At 35.7% G+C, this 20,697-nt stretch overlaps 1 protein-coding gene across 7 annotated transcripts; it reads left to right on the top strand.

Moving 5' to 3' along the window:
- Positions 1-1,649: 1,649 nt before the first annotated feature.
- Positions 1,650-20,439, top strand: glsa (glutaminase a). Of its 7 annotated transcripts, none has more exons than XM_084416772.1 (18): positions 1,650-1,962; positions 8,875-8,965; positions 9,128-9,246; positions 9,868-9,997; positions 10,092-10,171; positions 10,331-10,494; positions 10,882-10,940; positions 12,721-12,753; positions 12,849-12,907; positions 13,302-13,368; positions 13,458-13,508; positions 13,695-13,871; positions 13,985-14,116; positions 14,199-14,291; positions 18,515-18,576; positions 18,696-18,772; positions 18,910-18,973; positions 20,160-20,439. In XM_084416772.1, exons 1-18 carry the CDS (start codon positions 1,805-1,807, stop codon positions 20,311-20,313), a joined length of 1,770 nt encoding a protein of 589 aa, XP_084272898.1. In that variant the 5' UTR covers positions 1,650-1,804; the 3' UTR covers positions 20,314-20,439. The 7 variants fall into 7 exon arrangements, with proteins under 7 accessions (XP_084272898.1, XP_084272897.1, XP_084272901.1 ...); XM_084416771.1 differs by having other exon boundaries at positions 1,659-1,962; positions 8,869-8,965; XM_084416776.1 differs by lacking the exon at positions 1,650-1,962 and adding an exon at positions 2,893-3,016 and having other exon boundaries at positions 20,160-20,438.
- Positions 20,440-20,697: the final 258 nt, after the last annotated feature.

Genomic DNA, 20,697 nt, shown 5'->3' with positions numbered 1-20,697 from the left:
TTATTTATTATAATAATTATATATTTTTTATAAAATATTTATATTTTATATATACACTAAAATATGAAATATTTAAATAATAAAAACTATATAATACACACACGTATGTATATACGCGAATACTATATATATATATACATATATATATAAAATCAAAATATCTACCTTAATAAAAATATTACTATATTTTTTTATTTAAATATTATTTCATATTTTAATGTGTAATATATAACAAATTTTAAGTACAATTGTTTAAGTAATTTCAACTTAAATTATATTAAACTGATAAAAAAGTTGAATCTTGTATAACTAATCATTTTTTTAAACTGCTTAACTTATTTTGATGAGTTAAAGCAATGTAAAAACATGTTGTCATAACTTATTGATAATATAATTTTATGATATAATTATATATATATATATATGAAGAGTTCAGATGCAAAAGCCTCTAAGTGCCATCTGAAATTTTCTTCTAGAATGATCATTTTTTTCAAGCTCGTATATTTAATTTCAGTAATTTCACTTAAATGACAATTAATAGGTAATTTTCATTGCCATTTAAGCGAAATTTCTGAACTTAAATATACGAGCTTGAAAAAAATGATCATTCTAGAAGAAAATTTCAGATGGCACTTAGAGGCTTTTGCATCTGAACTCTTCATATATATATATATATATATATATATATATATATATATATAAATTGAAACCTGCATTATTATCATGTATAGTGTTTATATCGCTGATCTCCATTTGACTGTATAAAAAAAAAAAAAAAAAAACCTAAGACTGGTAATTTTTCAATTGCCCACAAGGTGGCAAAAAAGCCTAATGTATTGGCACGCTTTTGTAAAATGAAAAGAGTGTGTAATGATATGTGCACAATGTGTAATTTAATCTAATTGCATATTTGTATAATGTTCCATTAGGCTATACATCATTATAGATATTATTTTCTTTGCTGTGAGAAAAAAACAAACAAGTATTGATCATTAATACACTTTTGACAGACGAGGTGCAAACAAACACTTCAGTTCGGAATCATTAGACTGATGTAGCCTACGTTAAAGCAGACGTTTTGGATCAAAGCAGGCTTTCATGAGGGTTTCAAATCCACATTCAACTATGCAGGTTGGATTTGAGGATATCCAGAACAATAGCTCGTCTTTGTAGCGCCGAATTCCTCCATCTCACGTCTAAACCTACAGCATGAGACCCCGCCGAGGCTTTCATTGTGTTTGCATTGGCGCTTCTAATAGCAGGCTAGTCATCCGTTGAGAAGCTCTGAACACACAGCGCAGTACCGCTGTAATTTTGCATAATATTGTCTCACAAATGTAAGAATGGCTCTCTGACCAACTATTATTTAAGTAATGGGTCAAATTTGAAGGTCATACACGCACATAAATATTTGTGTGTGTGTATTTCTCCGAGGTCATAGCTGTAGTGATGACGTGGGGATGCTGTTACATACTGTTTGGCATACTATTTTTTAGTGCGTACTGCACACTACGCAGGACGCTTGACGCACGCACAGCCAGGCGCAGGGAGGGCGTGTGATGGGCGTCATAATGATGATTGACGGAGGCCCGAGCCAATCAGCGTTCGCCAAGACGTGACGGCGACCAATGGAGTGCGAGCAGCATTTCGATTCTGTCGTCGTCACTCGCGTGAAAACACACCGAGCAGGGGAGACGAGGAAAGAAACCGGCACGACTATCTAAAATAACGAATATTCTCATAAACAATACTGTAATATTACTAGTACGTCGGAAATCACTCTGTTTGGCCTGTCGAGTTTGAAATGTTACCGTTTAGGTTCTCGTGGGCGTTAAAGGAGTTTTGCAAACCCAATCTAAGGCTCATTTGGAAAAATAATTCGGATCATACAGCAACCGCCGGAGGATGCGCATCTTCATATAGACGGTCCCTGTGCACGCAGACAGATGCGAGCAACGAGAAGTGAGTAGTGCTGAAAAACAAACCAGCTCAAAACCTCAATCACATATGCGGGGGGTTAATAGAACAGGGTCATTATAGAATAGATATCAGCTTTGGTTTCACTTTTTAAATGAATGGATTTAACCTGTCCGTCCATCCATTCATTCATTCATTCATTCTTATGGGGGTCCAGCATCCCGACAAATGAATCCCAGACCTTGATCACGATGATGGATGTGAAAGATTTTTCTAATATATTTAGAGCTTTAGACCTTCTAGATTTTTTAGGTGGACATGATGTGTAGGTCAGCGTGCACAGAGAGAAAGAGTTTGTATAAATGATTGATGGGGGCCAATTCTCAGGGGCCTCTGTGAATAATCGTAAAGGCTTTAAGGGAGGGTTTTGATACATTTTAAGCATTTTTTCCCCCCAAAACGATGATTTTTTTGGGGGGTCAAATCAGGATGATTCGGTTGTATAGAAGGTTCTAGATTCTTTCATTGTGAATTAAGATTTTGGGCCCTAAATGTTACAAATAAGTAGGCCTAATTGATAAACCTGTACTGACTATTCTAGGTTAGAAATTCGATTATATGTGCAATTTGATTGTCTTTATTATTTTAATGCAAGTCAAATTAATGGTAGACTGATTAATCACTGATATTTTGTTGTCATGAGGATCCTTGTCCAACTCTAAAACCCACTGACAGCTTTGAAAAATTCTAATCTGTTTACTTCCAGGAATTTTTTTTATTTTGTTATCATTAAATATAATTTTTTTAAATAGTTGAATGGTAGTTCCTGTACGGCCAGATCAGTCACTTCCTCTTCCCCTAACGCTGACATTCAAAGCTCGGAAGTGTCGAATCCGGGGTTTTCTCAAGAAACATTTCCTCTAAATCTAGACATTTCCGTATGCACTGGATGTGTCCGAGTAGCTCATGCTTAAATCTTAGTATGCACTGCTTTCATGCTTTCGTTATAAGTGAGTGTTTGTCCTTGGAGAGACAGATTGACCTTTCTCTCCATCTGTCTGTCAAGGAGTTGTGAAGGTCAGGTCTCAATGTAACATCTGTAAGTTTCTGTCTGCGTAAAAGTTGTCATTATTGAAGTTTTTTGCCAGTATGCAATGTATGTTCCAAAATGTTGTGAGCTAGCCTGTCTTTTACCTACATACGTTGCTGCCTTTTAAGACAGTTAGTGATTAATTTTGAAATCTCTACATGGGCAGCAACAATTTGTCAAGTAGCACACAGGAAATACAAGTTGCTATTAAAAAATAGTTTTCAGAGTTTTTAGCATTTTGCTAAGCTAACAGTATAATTCTGAAATAAGTAAATAGCACACAGGAGACATGACTCGTAATTGATTTGAGAGTTTGTTGTTAGCATGTTGCTAAGCTAACAGCATAATACTCAAATAAGTAAATAGCACACAGTATATACAATTTGCAATTGATTTGAGTAGAGTTTGTTGTTAGCATGTTGCTAAGTTAAAAGCTTAGCAATTTTTAATTAGGTTGAACTATTTGTTTTTTTAATAGCTTCCAGTAATGAAATGAAATATTATCATTATACATACATTTTTATATATATATATATATATATATATGTATGTATATGTATATATATATCGTGCACCATGTTGAATGGATTGCAATGCATTCTGGGATTGGATATACATACATGTCTCAATTTTGCTGCCTATGTAGTCAGCACACCAGGATTTGGAACACATCCAGTCATTTTTCATGTAGTAGTTTAGCAATAGAGGGTGGCATAAGCTGGTTGTCTATGGTAACCTCACATTTAGACAAATGCTGAGTTGAAGACAGCCCCTCCCCCCCTTTCTTTTTTTAGCCCTGCTGATTGGTTCAACTGAACACACCAATAGTTCATTGGTGAACCCAATACCCTTTTAAAGTCCCTCAATATCACTCTTTTGCTTTCATTGTGTTCATAAGCATCATATAATGCTCTTCGGCATGTTATCAGGGCTTCGCTCTTCTCTGCACTGTAATTCGTGGTGTCAGGTTTCTGAGGCACATGTGCTCTGTCCTGAGGGAGTCCACAACAACAAGGCATGTGGCCTCTTCATTTTTACACCAAACAAAGAGGGTGTTTATACTGATATATTCGCATTACAGATAATTAGTGTTATGACTTAAGATTTTTTTTCCATCTTTACATTTAATCCCCAAAACACTGCCAACCAAATAGCAACACCCTGGCAAACAATCAGAATAGCTTAGTATTTTACTGGCGAGTTTCAAGCAGGCAAGCACCAGTATTTTTATATTTTGAATCATACATTTTAAATAAATTGTGCATCAAAATCCTAGCCTGGTAATACCAAACTCTTCTACTTCGCTTTGCTTCGTAGACAGAGTCTGGAAGGGCGTAATTGAAAAATGTTTTCTTTCTCGCGGGGGGCGCTTGTCTGAAGTTTAAAATAATTGGTTACCCGTAAGCCAATCACATAACGTTTGGTTATGGCGTGTGTTATGCGCATGCTCAGCCGCATCTGACTTCCACTGTAAACACATGTATGATGCGAAAACAAAACCATCAAGCGAAATACCGGAGTGAACATGGCTGTGAACGACTTTTGCAGATTATGTGAAGTAAATCTACGCATCCACGGTACGTAGACGATCGGTGATATCAACACAATCACTTTCAGGATGATTTTTCCAGCAGATGAATTATAAAAACCTTGACAGCCAATCAGAATCCACCTGACTTTAAAGAGCTTAAAGTGGCAGACGTGCAGCAAATATGAAATGTGAAAACTGCAGCGTGCTTATAATAAACAGAATGTTCTCAGTCTGTCATAGTGGACGCTTATATAATTACTGTTATAGTTAACATTCTTGATGTGAATTGGCCTTAATATCAGTTTCCAACCGATCATTTTAAAATATGCCTATGTTAGATATCGGGTAAGTGTTCCTATTAAGCCCATGTACCCTTTAAGACCACTTTCAACTTTAAAGTCAAATTTAAAAAAAGAGAAAATCATATTTTATGTGGCTCATTATTTTAACCAATCCAGTGATTTGTTACTTCCCTGACATTATTTATTCGGGAACTAAGCTGAGTTGGGGCTCCGGGGTTAGGGGGGTCCCCTAGCAGGCCCTCCATGCCGGGAATATGGAGCCCCAACTCGGTTTACTTCCCGAGATATGATCACTTCATGTGGAAATTTTACTGGTCATAACTCCAGAGTCAAGTCAACTTAAGGCTCCATACTCCCGGCGTGAGGGGGCCCACTAGAAGACCCTCGAAAGCCAAGAGTATGGATCCCCAACTTGGCTTGGCTCCAGAGATACTCCAGAGTCTAGCCGACTTAAGGCTCCAAACCACCGGCCTGGACACCCGGCAACTAAAACCTACCCATCCCACCCAGGGATCTAATCAAACATTAGTAAAAGGATTTTTTTTGAATGCTTCCCTGTCACTGAACAAATATATCGATGTTTTACTTCTTTAAAATCAATAGATTTTTATATTGTATAAATCAATGATGAGGTGGGCTTATTTGGAACAAATGTGGGCTTAAATGGTGCCTAAGTACCAATTAAGCCCATGCCAGACTTTTGATGTTATTCATTAAATATCTTAATTTTATATTCTAAAATGTACATCAACTAATTAATACATTTTCAAATGAGAGATTAATCTTGCATTTTAACAAATGATGTCAATATCTATGAAAAAAACCTAGACTTTGATTTTGGTGGGCTTAATAGGTACGCTTACCCTAGTGACCAATATATTGTGCATATATAATTTTCATAGTCAACAAAGATTGTTAATACTAAAATAATTGCTAATTTTACTTTTTTTTTTTTTTTATTTAACGCAAATCCTGCAGTGCGAACACTAACAGGAGTATCAAATGACTCACCTCACAGCAGACTCGCTAGTCTCTGAGATGAATCTGACATGAAGGCACCAGCTGACTGTGTGTGTGTGTGTGTGTGTGTGTGTGTGTGTCACACTGGCATTGATATGGCATCTCTGCATGCCATTGCTGCATTGAAATCATGCCAGGTTATGCCCGAGCATCTTCAAGCAAATGATATGAAGCCTTGCGAACAGTGAATGGAAATGTCATGTTGCAAGCTTTTTCTGTTCTTTTTTTATGTAGTGGAATATTACATTAGAAAATCATGGTAATACTATGGTACTTTTCAGTTAGTGGCAGCTGGTTCGTTTTCTAGTGTTTATTCACTGCAGGCCAAAATATGTTGCAGTGAATCTCTAAGCATGCGATTCTGTGGGAGTGTCAGCTGTTTTGCCGGTTGTTTGACTGATTCTCGTTGAGGTGTAAGAAGATAATGAAGATATTGTTACAGAATCATCCCACTTCCAGGTGTTCACACACACACACACACACACACACACACACACACACACACACACACAGCCGTCCTCACAGAAATGTTTTGGCAGAGTCATTTTCAGAAATTTAATCCCCACAAGGACAGCAAAACCTTCCCTCTCTCTCTCACACACACACACACACACACACACACACACATTATCTTTGTCTTTTTAATCTCTTTTTTTACATTTTGCTTCCACACAAACGCATATGTGGTATACACAATACTATGGTATCACCAAAATTCAATGATATGAAAATTTTAGCCAATACCAATAATTATTTATATTTGAAAGCCGATAACGGATATATTGGCCGATAAATCTAAATTCAAATTTTTATATCATTTTTGAGAGCCTGATCACAAAAACAAAAGTCTCACCATTAAAAGCCATGTCCCAAGCACACAATTATAATGTAGTAATTGCATGTAGCCTATATGACAGATTTGCGCTGCACATATGCACTTAACTGTTTATTCCTTTTTGAAGTGTTTCCAATCATATTTCAAGCAATTCAAAACTATCATGGCAAACCGTACACATCTGAAGTGCCCATTATATAATCCATTATTTATTGGCTATAATATATCGGCCGATACCGATATGGTTGCCGATACATCATGCATCCCTACTGCTTCAAGACGGTGACGAAAACGATAGCTTTAGCTTTATTTTTAAGTGCTTTAGTTTACTGGAAAGTCTTTTAAACACTTTTACAAGAAGTCAAAAGTTATGTTTTGAAAAATAGTGATTTATACAAGTATAAAAGTTAAAAATTTACTGGAAAAGATTTTATACATTTCAGAAGTAATCCAATTTGGATGCTAATCATGCTAATCCTGTTTTGTTACCAATTTTTCTTATCTCATATAACTGTTACATGTTAAATAACCATCATAAAAACAAACAAACAATGTTTTAATGAGATGTGTCATCAAGTGGATTATTTCCGGTGTGTTTGTGTGTAAAAATAGCGACGCCAGAGAGTCCGTTTGGCACGGTGCCTGTGCATTAGCGAGGATCAGAACTGAGAACTTGCTAGGAAGTGAAGGCTTAACTCAGCATCAGTGTACGGGACGGGAGGGGCGGCTGCTCTCGTCAGGTTACGTGTCCTAGTTTAATGGCGTTCCAGGTCAGACGGCCTGCATCAGAGCACGGGTTGTGTTTGGCACACTGTAATTGCATCTGATATTGTTTTGACTATAGGCTGTACTAAAGGCCAATATTGACATGGCCGATTAATCAGCCAATATATTTGTTCTGTGTCAGTTTTTAAAATGTATTTACAGCCTCAACATTGGATATTCTTTTTTTAATTATTTGTTTATCAATACTTAGAGTGACCATTATGGAAAATGTTTTGTATATTTTATGTATACATCTTTTTTTTTATACATTATATATATTTTTGTGGGTGTATATTTATTTATTTATTTATTTATTAAGTCAGTGTTTTATATGTCTGAATGTGTCGTTCATTTCTGTTTTATTTCTCTCTCTTTTGGTTGGCCTGCGAACTTTGCATTTTTTTGTGTAAGTATCATTTTAAAGTAAATTTTATTTGATGTCATTTATTTTTCTCTTCCAATTGTTTCTCACTCCTGCAAAATGTTATGCTTGCTTTTCCCATTCCCGTTCAGTGTTCTAGAACCACATGTATCATCCCGAAATGACATCACAAAGGCCTTGAGCTACTATTGGTCACTCACTATTGTTTCAGCCTACAAACAATTTTTCAACTGGGTTTAACAACAATATTTTTTCTACCAACTTACTGAAGTTAGTGTGTCTTAAGCTCATTTCGGGATGGTTAGTAGTCGGTTTATAAACCAAAGTGCTTCTTTTTCAAGGTCTTATATGGGATTCGGTAGCTTGAATCCCAGAATACAATCCATTGTTGAAACTTCTGAATCTACTGTAGGAGGTCCTTGGAAGTTTTATTCCCAAATGCTTTACTAAGCTCCTGCTTAACATAGTAAACCTCTGCAAACCCATATTATGTTACACAACTATCTTTTCTAACAGACTAACCTTTTTCAGACAACCTCAAAATGTCAGTCAGTGGTCCTTCATAAAGAAATGCTTTACGCAAATACATGTATATATGTGTTACAGCTAACAATTAATAAATGTAACTAGTTCTAAATAACTTGCGTAGCAAGATTCTCCTAAAACTTTTGATCTGCCTTGACAGTTTAAAAAAATACCATAGAAGAAGACTGTTTATGCTAAAACCTGCTACGGTGCCCCTAGTGGTGGACTCTGAGAATGAGACTTGTTAGCAAGTTTATTTTGGGCCTGGCCCTTTTTACAAATTACAAAGATTTGTGTATTTGACTAATGAAATTGGTTTTATTTTATTCAAAATACCTTCTTCCTGTCATTTTGAGAGTAATTCTGAAACTAAAAACATGAAATCTCAGTACGACCTCTCCTGCTGCTGATAAACCCTTTTTGTTGAATATATTTTTGTCTATTAATATTTTTGTTGTCTGTCTTCTTACTGGATTCTTTGTGTATCTGTTCACGTCACAGGAGAAGGAAGGCAGGCATTTTGCCCAGCCTGGAAGACCTGCTGTTTTACACCATTGCAGAGGGCCAGGAGAAAATTCCAGCTCACAAATTTACCACGGTAAAACACGCCTGCTGGCCAAGCAGAGCACAGCAATTGCTAGCATATTTCTTTTAGCTCATATCTTGGTTTCCAAATAGTTGTGTCTAGAATGATGAATCCTTATGTTAAATGAAACTCAAGATTTGTAGTAAATTTAGGGTGAATGTTGTGGTTCTTCAGGCGCTGAAGGCCACAGGTCTGCGGACTGGAGACCCTCGTCTTAGGGAGTGTATGGAGATGTTAAAGGTCACCCTCAAGACCACTACAGATGGTGCTCTGGATCGACATCTCTTCAAAAAGTAATTATATGAAGAAACCCTCAAATTTGATTAAAACTAACAGTTTTAGTTGAGAAAATAAGAATATATTGTAGTGTTTTAGTGTGTTTATACCAGTTCTCGCATGAATTCTGAGTATTTCTTCAGTTTGTTGTAGTCCTGTTGCTATTGTCACTGTTAGATTCAGATTTCATAGGTCAGCAATTTTCCAAGGACATTTTTTAAAGGTCCTTTGATAGTCCTGCAGTATATGAATTATTCAGTATAGCTTTTATATTGCATGGGAATGCTAGAATGTTATTAGTTTCAGATATTGCTGTGTTTCCAGAACTGTTTGCAGAAACAATTACTAAGTATCTTCTGTTTTAAGTTTTCCACAAAAACTTTAGTATTAACTAAAACTATAGTCATTTTAGTATTATTTTATTAATTTCCAAATTTTAGTGCTTTCACTTATTTCATCACATTTTTGTTAGGTTTAAGTTTAAAAAATATTAGTTGAAAAATCAACTAATATATATATATTTTTTCAGCTTTATTTCAATTAACAGAAATGTTTTTAATAGCTTTAGCTTTAGTTAATGATAATAACCATGATTTGCATGAATTACATGAACGTACTTCACTTTTGTCTTCCTACAGGTGTGTGCAAAGCAACATTGTGTTGCTAACACAGGCTTTCCGAAAAAAGTTCGTCATTCCCGACTTTCAGTCGTTCACCTCTCACATCGATCAAATTTATGAGGGTGCTAAATCAATGTCGGGTGGCCAGGTACGCTTAGAAGATAATCGAACACAGTGTGAATTTCTGATGCTATTTGTTTGCAAATATGTTTTACATTCTGTTGTGGCACTTTTTTGTGTAGGTGGCAGATTACATTCCTCAGCTAGCGAAATTCAGTCCTAATCTCTGGGCCGTTTCCCTCTGCACTGTAGATGGCCAACGGTGAGCTTTCTGTCTTTAGTACAATAGCTACATTGTTTTGATTTTGCTGGATTTTTGTTCATATTTTCTAGTGTAGATAAACATTTTAGATAAACAATTTGATTGATCAAACATTTGCGCCCTGTCGTGATTCCAAACCAGACTTTTTGTATGTTACAGATACACTGCGGGTGACACGAAAGTTCCATTTTGTCTGCAGTCGTGTGTGAAACCGTTAAAATACGCAATCGCGGTTCACGATCACGGCACCGAATACGTGCACCGCTTTATAGGGAAGGAACCCAGCGGCCTTCGTTTCAACAAGCTCTTCCTTGACGAAGATGGTAAGGATTTCTATGATAAACTTATTTTGCATGAAGAAATAGATGATGAATGTGAAATGAATGGCCTTGTTCTATTTAATTCCAAAATCAAAAGAAAGAAATTAAACACAATTTTTGTTGTGTGTTATCGCATTATTTTCAAGACAATTAGTCCCTATAATTCTCATTACCATAAAGCAAAAAATTCTCATTACTGTAAAAAAAACACACAAAAAAAACATTATTAATATTTAAAGTATTTGTTTAATGTATTACATTTATAAATCATTAAAAAATAAAACAATTATATACTTATAAAACTAAAAATAGAAATTATAGAACTAAGAATAATAGAGAATTGTTGTAAAAATAAGCTTTATTTATTGAATCATTCATCTATTTTTCCAGATAAACCTCACAATCCCATGGTAAACGCTGGCGCTATTGTTTGCACTTCCCTTCTCAAGGTAAATCTCATTCTTTCTCCACATCCTTCTTCTGTTTTGATAAAAATGGGGGCCCAAAAGTGCCATGAGCTGTAGTTCCTGCGCAATGTGTTAAATGCAACAGAATTCCCTTTTTTTATTTATTTTTTATTGATAGTCTTGCCAAATATTTAGCTTGATGCGTTTGTGGATGTTTGACGTGAGAACGAATCAGAGGAACGAATGGATTTAATCTGATTACTTTCCCTCTCTCATCAGATTAAGGTTATGAATAATCATGCTGAAAGGATTATATTGAAGAGAGGGAAACGGAAGTGGGATGGGGATAGATAGGGGGGAAAAGATCAAACAGATGCAAGAGAATAATAGTCAGGAATTCAAATAGCCAAAACACTAGTTGTAATCAAAATTATTCAACCCCATTGCAAATCAGGTTTATTGGCAAAATGTACAGACTTTCAGCTGTTTGCAATGAACAAATCAAACAAAAGTAATTGAAATAGCTTAAAACAAATGCTTCAGGTGGTTTCCCCAAAATCAACTGAAAATGCCACTTTTATTGACTTCTGCAGTCTCAAAATTATTCAACCCCCTGAATAGAGTGCCTCACAACAGCACAAATCTGCAAAACAGGTGTTGGCCTCAAGCACACCTGATACAACTAATCAAGGGCTTCAATAGTTGCACCAGGTGTGCTTGAGCTAGAACACATGAAATATCTGAACTGGCTAGGTTTGTTAAGTGTCACGTTTGACTGCATGTTAGAATAATTTTGATTACAACTGTATGTATATATGTTAAAACAATGATAAACAATGCTACAAACTAAAATGTTTAAGCAGATATTTATAACGTAACTTTTTTTGTAATTTACAAATTTGTGATGAAGATTTGTGGCGTTTAAGGTAAATACACTGCATGATGCGCATCTTTCTCAGGCCTGTCGGGGTGGTAATGTGTGATGTCTGTGTGAAGGCTTTTTTGTGGTTTTATTGTTGTTGCGTATTTTACAGCATTAGGAACTGTGGGAAATATTGACCCTCCAACAGGTCAATGACGTTGGTAATTTCCCTTTCATTTATTTGTTTTTCCTCATTGAACAAATTTCAAACTAAGCTAATGCTAAGCTACATTAGCACAAGTCTGACAAATTCATTGCTTTGACTGAAAATCATATGTGATTCTGTTTAATTACTGTGGGAAAAGGAATCAAGCTTTATTTATTAATTTATTTTTTTAAATTTTTTTATTTACTTCCCAACTTACAAATTCATGTTTAATACAGTACTTTTTCTTTGTAAATAAACATTTCTTCAATGTGGAAAAAAATTGTTTACTTATTTTAGAGCCTCAAATCAATGCATTGCGTGAGACGTACAATGTCTCACTACAGTTTGTTTAGAACTCTACTGAAACAAACTAACAGACAACAAAAATGACTTAATTTAGTGATGAAATTGTTCTTTTAATCTTTTAGTTTTGTCCAACCCCCCTTTAACAACTTACATTTGTGATTCCACAACAATAATAATAATCTGTTTTCCTTAATTTCTTTGAGTGATGTTACTCAAATCTAGTGAGCCAGAATCCTCATTTTTTCCATTTGAAATGCTGTAGAAAAATGAATTTACTACAATTGTCAATCTAATTTATAGAATATCTGTCTACAATGTGTATGTCTAAATAATGTGGTAGTTTAATAATGTTTCCATTAATTGAATGCCTATGCTTTCAAATGTTTGTAACTATACAAAATATTTGAATTATACAACACATTCATCAGTTTATTTTAAATTTTCAGCAAGGTGGAGGCAATGCTGAGAAGTTTGATTATGTAAGTATAATACAATATCATTCTTTTCTTTTTTTTTAAAGATTTTTATTGTTAATCATGATGAGAGCTGCGGTGTTTAATGCATTTTGTTGTAGGTGATGAACTTTATGAAGAAGTTGGCCGGAAATGAGTATGTTGGTTTCAGCAATGCTACGTAAGTGCTCCAGATACTAATAACAATGAAATGTTACTATGCTCAACACAAATGTTGATACTACTTTCTCAGTTAAATAAGCATAGTTAAATTATCAAGTAGACAGTCAAGTAATAAAATAAACAAGTGAATCAAACTGCAAACAGTAGAAGAATAGATGTTTAAATATCTAAACGGCAGTATAAATTCAATTTAACATTCAGAAATTTAAAATTCAGAACTAATCAAAATGTTATCACACTGCAATCAATTATTGACATACAGTAGTGACACAAACACTTTTTAACACAACATTGATATCAAATGTAAAGAAAGTTATTATTTTAGTATAAACTTACTACTATACTACCTTTTCTTTGGACTTTCCTACTTAAAACACAATTTTTCTTGGCAGGTTTCAGTCAGAGCGATTGTCAGGTGACAGAAATTTTGCCATTGGTTACTACTTGAAGGAGAAGAAGGTGCGCGTTTAAACATTTTACAGTATTTAGAGACCATTGAAAATCCTCAAAAACATACTTTTTTTATTTATTTTTTTTGATACTTGCAGTGTTTCCCGGAGGGTACAGACATGATTTCCATCCTGGACCTTTACTTCCAGGTTAGTGCAAGTTAAACAACCATTTTCACTCACAGTTCAGAAGCTAATTGCCGATATAGAGAAAACCTCCCTTTGGAGTCTCCACAATAAAGAAAGTTGAAAATGTAAAAAAGCATAATAGGACATCTTTAAGATTTAAATATCAGAAAACCTATGATTAAACATGTTTTTGTTTTGTTTATTTAGCTGTGCTCCATTGAGGTAACCTGCGAAAGTGCCAGTGTGATGGCAGCTACCCTGGCGAATGGCGGCTTCTGTCCAATCACGGGCGAGCGTGTGCTGAACCCCGAGGCCGTACGAGACACTCTGAGTCTCATGCACTCTTGCGGCATGTACGACTTCTCCGGACAGTTCGCTTTCCATGTGAGTTTTTCGCACATACACGCACTTGGGGAAATGTCTAACGGTTGTCGTTTCAATGAAAAACAAACGCATTCACAATCTACGTCAGATTGAAGTTGTGTGTTGTGCTGTAGGTTGGTCTCCCGGCTAAATCGGGCGTTGCCGGAGGCATCCTGCTGGTGGTGCCCAATGTGATGGGCATTATGTGTTGGTCTCCTCCTCTTGACAAATTGGGCAACAGTGTGCGAGGAATCCAGTTTTGCACGGTACTAATTCTACATCATCTCAGCTAACCGAGAAGAATTGATCGTTCACTGCATTTAAATCTTTCGTTCTTTGCTTTTGTAGGATCTGGTCCAGCTCTTCAATTTCCACAATTATGATAATTTACGCCACTTTGCCAAGAAACTGGATCCACGCAGAGAGGGCGGAGAACAACGGGTGAGTGACAGATTCAACCTTTCACCCACAATACAACATGCAACTAGAGGTGGGCAATAACCTGCCATTATTTGTTGAATATTGTCGTACAAAACAAATATTGGATTAAATTCATACCGGCAATGAGAAAGAGCTTATTAGATTGTATTAAGCTTTCCTACTAGTGCTACCAGTCATCAGATTGAGTTAATTAATTTGATGTAATTAAAGGGATAGTTCACCCAAAAATGAAAATGCTGTCATCATTTACTCTTCCTCATGTTGTTCCAAACCTGTATGACTTTCTTCTGCTGAACACAAAAGAAGATATTTTAAACAGTTGCTGGTCACCATTGACTTCCATAGTATTTTTTTTTTTGGAACAACTTGAGAAAGAGTAAATGATGAGTATATGAAAGAGTATATGAAGAGTTCAGATGCAAAAGCCAGGCGGCGCGAATGACGCAAATTGGGCGACGCGTTTGCCACGAAAGCTCGAAAATCGCCTCAATCGCGTCTTCCGCGCAAGTTGAAAAATTTCAACTCGAGCGGAAGATTTGCATGACGCTTTGTTGCGCAAGCCAATCAACGAAGAGCTCATTGATACGTCCGCTGGAAGCGGCTGTCATCCAGGCGCAGTTCCTGGAGAAGATGGTGAAATTCACCGAGTTGAGTGCGCCTCTGGATGGTGCTGTGAACCCAGACACGTCGGCGTTTTGCTTTCCTTCGTATTTGGGACTTCCACAACAAGTACAGAGCACCAATATCTTTTATTTCAGACATGACGGAAACATATGAAAGAAAGAAACTGTGTTGTTGTTGTTGATGATGATGACACTCCTTTTCGCGGGATGTTTTTATTCGCGAGTGACGCGGACGCGCGAATGGATACAAAGTGGTCAAGCGTATAACTAGACGCGATAGACGCGAATTTAAAGCTCTATTCGCGTTTGGTGTGAACACACCATAAGTGCCATCTGATCATTTTTATCAAGCTCGTATATTTAAGTTCAGTAATTTCACTTAAATGGCAATGAAAATCACCTATGGCGGCAAATCAATGCCAATAATAAATGAGCGCACAACTGATGCGGGCGCGCGCGGTAAATGACATACGCGAGAGGATAACAGATCTACACGCGAAGAAACGGGAACTCGCGAGCTCATTCAAACCCTGCATGCTAATAACCATGGAAATGCGTCATAGTCTGTAGCCTAAATATCTCTTAACGACACAATGCAATAAGACTTTCTGTTAATAAAGGTATCTGGTAAGAATCTATTCTATATTAACAATGCATTAAATCACATTACACACAATAAATAAAACAAATGAAGTGATGTCTCATGTCTCAAGTCAAGTGAATTACGAGTCATTGGACAGGCGTCCAATCGCAACTGACTTCTGGAAAAGGGGAAAAGTAACCAATGACATTTGAGGTTATTAAAACAGTAAGTCCCGCCCCTCGACTGCCAAAAATAAAAGTGTTCGAGCGAGCAAAAGCAGCAGGCGAGAGCAGATCAAGCGCGAGCGCGTGGGGAATGATCATGCGCGCACGCGAGGGCTTGTATTGCGTGCAGAGATGATGTCATGCGCGCGCGCAGGGTTTGAATGAGCTCGCGAGTTCCCGTTTCTTCGCGTGTAGATCTGTTATCCTCTCGCGTATGTCATTTACCGCGCGCGCCCGCATCAGTTGTGCGCTCGTTTATTATTGGCATTGATTTGCCGCCATAATCACCTATTAATTGTAATTTAAGTGAAATTACTTAACTTAAATGTACAAGGTTTATCAAAATGATCATTCTAGAAGAAAATTTCAGATGGCACTTAGAGGCTTTTGCATCTGAACTCTTCATATATATATATATATATAAATATATATAGGCTATATATATATACATCCACTGTATATCCCACCTCTAGATGCAACTAATGTGAATGATCCTGTAACGTTGACATAGTGTAAGTGTGTGCTTATGTATGTGTGTAATGATTACATACATTACAAACATGTATGTGTGCTGACAAACTGTCCTGCAATCTTAACCTGTATTATCAAACATTTCACTTCTTTTGGCAATTGCGTATTTCTTTTCCTCTTCAATGTCTGCCCTCTGCTGGAGGACCAGCGTACTCTCCGCTTTTAACCACCACTGCCATCCATGTGACTCGATTGAGGAAGCTAAATATTTGCCTGCATGAATTGCATACGCCTGCTAATATATAATATGATGTGATAATTATACATTTCTATACTAGAAAATAACACCTCAGTGCCGTTCTGATCGACTGGCTTGCTTAAGTTTCCACCGTTTCCGTGTTTTCTTCTTTCTCTGCCATTCATACTAATCCAAGCAGGAAATTCCATGATGAAATAATCTAATCTGATAATCTATCCATGTCCGTATTGATTGAACCGCAGCAACAGCAGCAGAATCTCGAACCACTGGACTATACGAGCCTTCAGAAGGAACTAGCGCTCACTGACAAAATGTGGAAAAAAGTCTGTCCTTCCGAGACGGACGAGGACACTTCCACCTCTGTAGTCTATAGGATGGAAAGCGTGGCGGAAAGAAACTAGAAGAGACAACAGCGCCCACTCTTCCTCGTTTTGTCATCCATTCATTTTCTTGAGTTGACAAGTCTTTGGGATTAGAGAGGTTGTTTGTCTTGTTTTTTTATTCATTTTTGTTTTGTTTGATTTTGATCTTTGCAGAGGACTTGTTGATTTTTACTTGAAATGCACACTATTGAACATGCCAAATACCTTTAAACCCAAAGTGCAATTATTTTGTTACATTTTGGGGTATCAGCAAGGACCCACAATACACTATCAGTATCTGGGTAACAATACAATAATAGTGTGATGCATTTGTTGATTGTATCTTGATTCATATATTTACTGGTTTCCCCCACTGCTAGCTAAAATACTTTCTCCTATCCTATTTTAATGTGAAGAGATATCTCATTTTAATTTATAAGTAAACCATTTGTACATTGAATTCCTGAACCTGTCCTAAACGGCAGCATTGAGTTTTGGTTGGACTTCTTGAGTGTTCGGGAAACCGGTTTGAAAGCAATCATTTGTGCAGTTCTGTTTTGTTGCTGCTAGAGGCACAAAAATTGCTAAAAGGTTTTTAAAAAATAAAAGTTATTTCTGATATGTAAACCACAAAGACCTTCAGAAAGAATTGTTCTTTATTTTTTATATCTGTACATTTATTCTTTTTCATCCACCCAAAGTTTGGTGAGTGTGTTGGTAAAATCTGAGACTGTTAAAGTGTTACTTTAATCCTCCAGGTCTCTGGGTTCAATCCAGCAGCCACAATGTTTAATTTTATTTGTTCACTTTGCACACACATACAAAAAAAATGGTGTTATTTGTAACTTATAAATGGAAAGCATTGTACAAGTACAAACCCAAACAAGTGATCAACGCTAACTAGAGCGGAACTAGCCGACTATGATCAGGCAGGAAAGATTGTGTGACTAGCGCCTTCACAATGCAAGTTTATCTTGATGTCATCCTGTATTCAAATCATCTGTAACCCAGTTCTTACTTGAATTAAATATTTACTATAACGGTTTATTGATAACAGAAACGTTTGTCATTACTTTGTCAGTTTAGGGAATCATTTCTGAAACTGTGCCTCTTAAAATCCAGGAATATGCTTACAAATTACTGAATTAAAAGTTCATTTCCATTGAACAAACTGTATACTATTTAAACTGACTACTTGAACTTGATGTTTTGTTTTAATATTTAATTTTTAAGAATGTATTGCTGAATTTTAAGTGACTGGCATTTCATTTGCTCTGTTATTGAAGAGTTGGAAGGGATTTTTATGTTTTTAACATTGACATTATGGAAGGGTTCTGCGATGTGAATGTGAACTGATATGCGCAACTATTTAAAAACCATTTGTTTGTGCCAATAAGATTATCATCTTTAAACAAGCTTGACTTATTTTTATTTATATTGTTATTGTGGTTTACTGTTTTAATAAATGAGTGATCAAAAAAAAATTGTTTTACTTAGTGTTTAGTTTTTCTTTATTGTGTTGTGTTTTGTTTTTTTTTTTTGTTGTTTTTACAATGCAACTGTCCGTTTCGTTAAACTGTCATTTTGTTTTGTGCAAATTCGACCCTTCAGGCTATGAATGGGGTATATTGGCGATTTGTCGCGTTTATGTCGTCCTGATGTCGTTAATGTACCAAAAACGACTCGTCTGTTTTCTTCCAGGTCAAGTCCGTTATCAACCTGCTGTTCGCGGCCTACACAGGGGACGTGTCCGCTCTGAGGAGGTAACGTTACTTACCGCACCGCCAAAAAAATCGTGCTTTTTGCTTTTACTGTACATAATTTTCGCAGTTTAACTCAATTATTTTGATTTTGTGCCTACTTCATGTGTTTTTTGCCGTAGGTTTGCACTCTCGTCGATGGATATGGAGCAGAGAGATTACGACTCGAGGACGGCTCTTCATGTGGCTGCCGCTGAAGGTAACGTTAGAGTCAACTCATCTATTGAATGTAACTGTTATTGATATCATGTTTTTGCTGTTTGTTTCCTGTGACTGACCTCATTTTCTCTCCGCGCTGTGTGGAAACCATGCTAATGTATAATCTGTGGCTTTCAGGTCACGCTGAGGTTGTGCGTTTTCTTCTAGAAGCCTGTAAGGTGAACCCGGTGCCCAAGGACAGGTAACGTACGAATCTAAAAAAACTACTAGCGTAGATCTTTGCGTTTTGTTACGTATGCTACGTAACTTTAACGTAACAACTTAAACCGCCAAAATGTGAAAGGTAGGCTATGTCACAAAAGTCCGTTGCAAAACAAATAAGTTACAGTGCAATTTTATAGTATGTTCTCAAGTTTTCTCTACAAGGTTGTATTTCATACCACTGTATTTCAATGCATTTATGTGTCAATGTATTATGTTTAAATAATATTGTTTATATAAATAACTGGAACACTTTCTTCAGTAAAACAAAAAAACATTGTGTGGGTGATGGTAAAAAATATTTTGGACATTTTGTTTTTAACACGATCACAGTGGTTGTACTTTATAGTACGTTTATAATACAAATTTTAGCATTTATTATATATGTTATTAACATTAGTTATAAACTAATAATTAACCATTTTCACAGCTTTGATTGATATAGGTTAGTGTTAATAAATATAGATTAGGTAGTTATAAACTAACAATGTTAATGAATTGAACTTACCAAATTTTACCACTGTATTTCAATGCATTTGTGTAAAATTTTTGTGCTTAACTAACCATTAATTTATTAGCAATAATAATAATAATAATATTTATATAAATTACAGATAAAATAAAGAAAAATAAATATTTGGTGGCAAGTAAAATATTTTATTTTTAACACACTATTACAGTGGTTGCGGTGAATATATTCATTTATCTTTTTCAAATTAACTTACAGCAAAAAAAAAGACAAAAAAAAATATATAGTAAGTTTTATTCAAATACATTTTTCAATGTTAACATTAGTTAAGTTTATTAATTCAGTATAAACTAATAATTAACCTTTTTTTTTGTTAATCTAGCATTTATTAATGTTAATTAATAAATATAGATTGTTAGAAACTTACTGAGTGTTACCATATTTCATACTGCTTTATTTCAATGTTTACAATAAGCCATTTACAATGGAAATTTACAGAGCAAGTGCACTGGAGGGTTTAAAAGAAATCTTGTTTTTTAAATGACAAAAATCGAGTAAAATGTTTTATTTGTTGATCTATGAAGTTTAATTTTAATGTCATGAACTGTTTATTTTCAATGTTTATGCTGTACATTCGCCCATTCGACTTGTTTCAATCAAAATGACTTGGCGGTAACCAAACTTGATCTCTGTACAGGTGGGGCAATACTCCCATGGACGAGGCCATTCATTTTGGCCATCATGATGTCGTAACAATCCTGAAGGACTATCACAACACCTACAGCCCCAAGGAGAGCACCGCCGACAGCGAAAAAGAGACCGCCGAGAAGAACCTGGACGGCCTGCTGTAGAGATGATGTGTCTGAGGTACGCATTTAAGAAGAAAACTTACAAAACGTAAAAAAAAAGAAAAAAAAAAGTGTTTGGCCCCTTTTACTCTGTTTTGTGGTGTGTGTGTGTGTGTGTGTGTAACCTCCGTTAACATGGTCATTTAGTTTTATCGTAAACTCGGAGGAATGTAGCATCATAAAGGTCTTATTTAGATGTATATCCATGTAAACATACAATATAATTTCATATACTCAAAACAAGTATATATAAAAAGTGTACATGAACATTCATTTACAGTTTGAGAATCTTAATAGATGATGTCAGATAGATATTTAAGAAAAGATATCGTAAGAAACGGCAGCTTGACTGGAGAGGCTAGCATTGGGTGTGATGTCATTTGGATT

This window comes from Rutilus rutilus (genome assembly GCF_951802725.1).
Source record: "Rutilus rutilus genome assembly, chromosome: 8".
Lineage (NCBI taxonomy): Eukaryota > Metazoa > Chordata > Actinopteri > Cypriniformes > Leuciscidae > Rutilus > Rutilus rutilus.
Note: the sequence above shows the minus strand (reverse complement) of the source record. Positions and strands in the feature narration are given on the sequence as shown.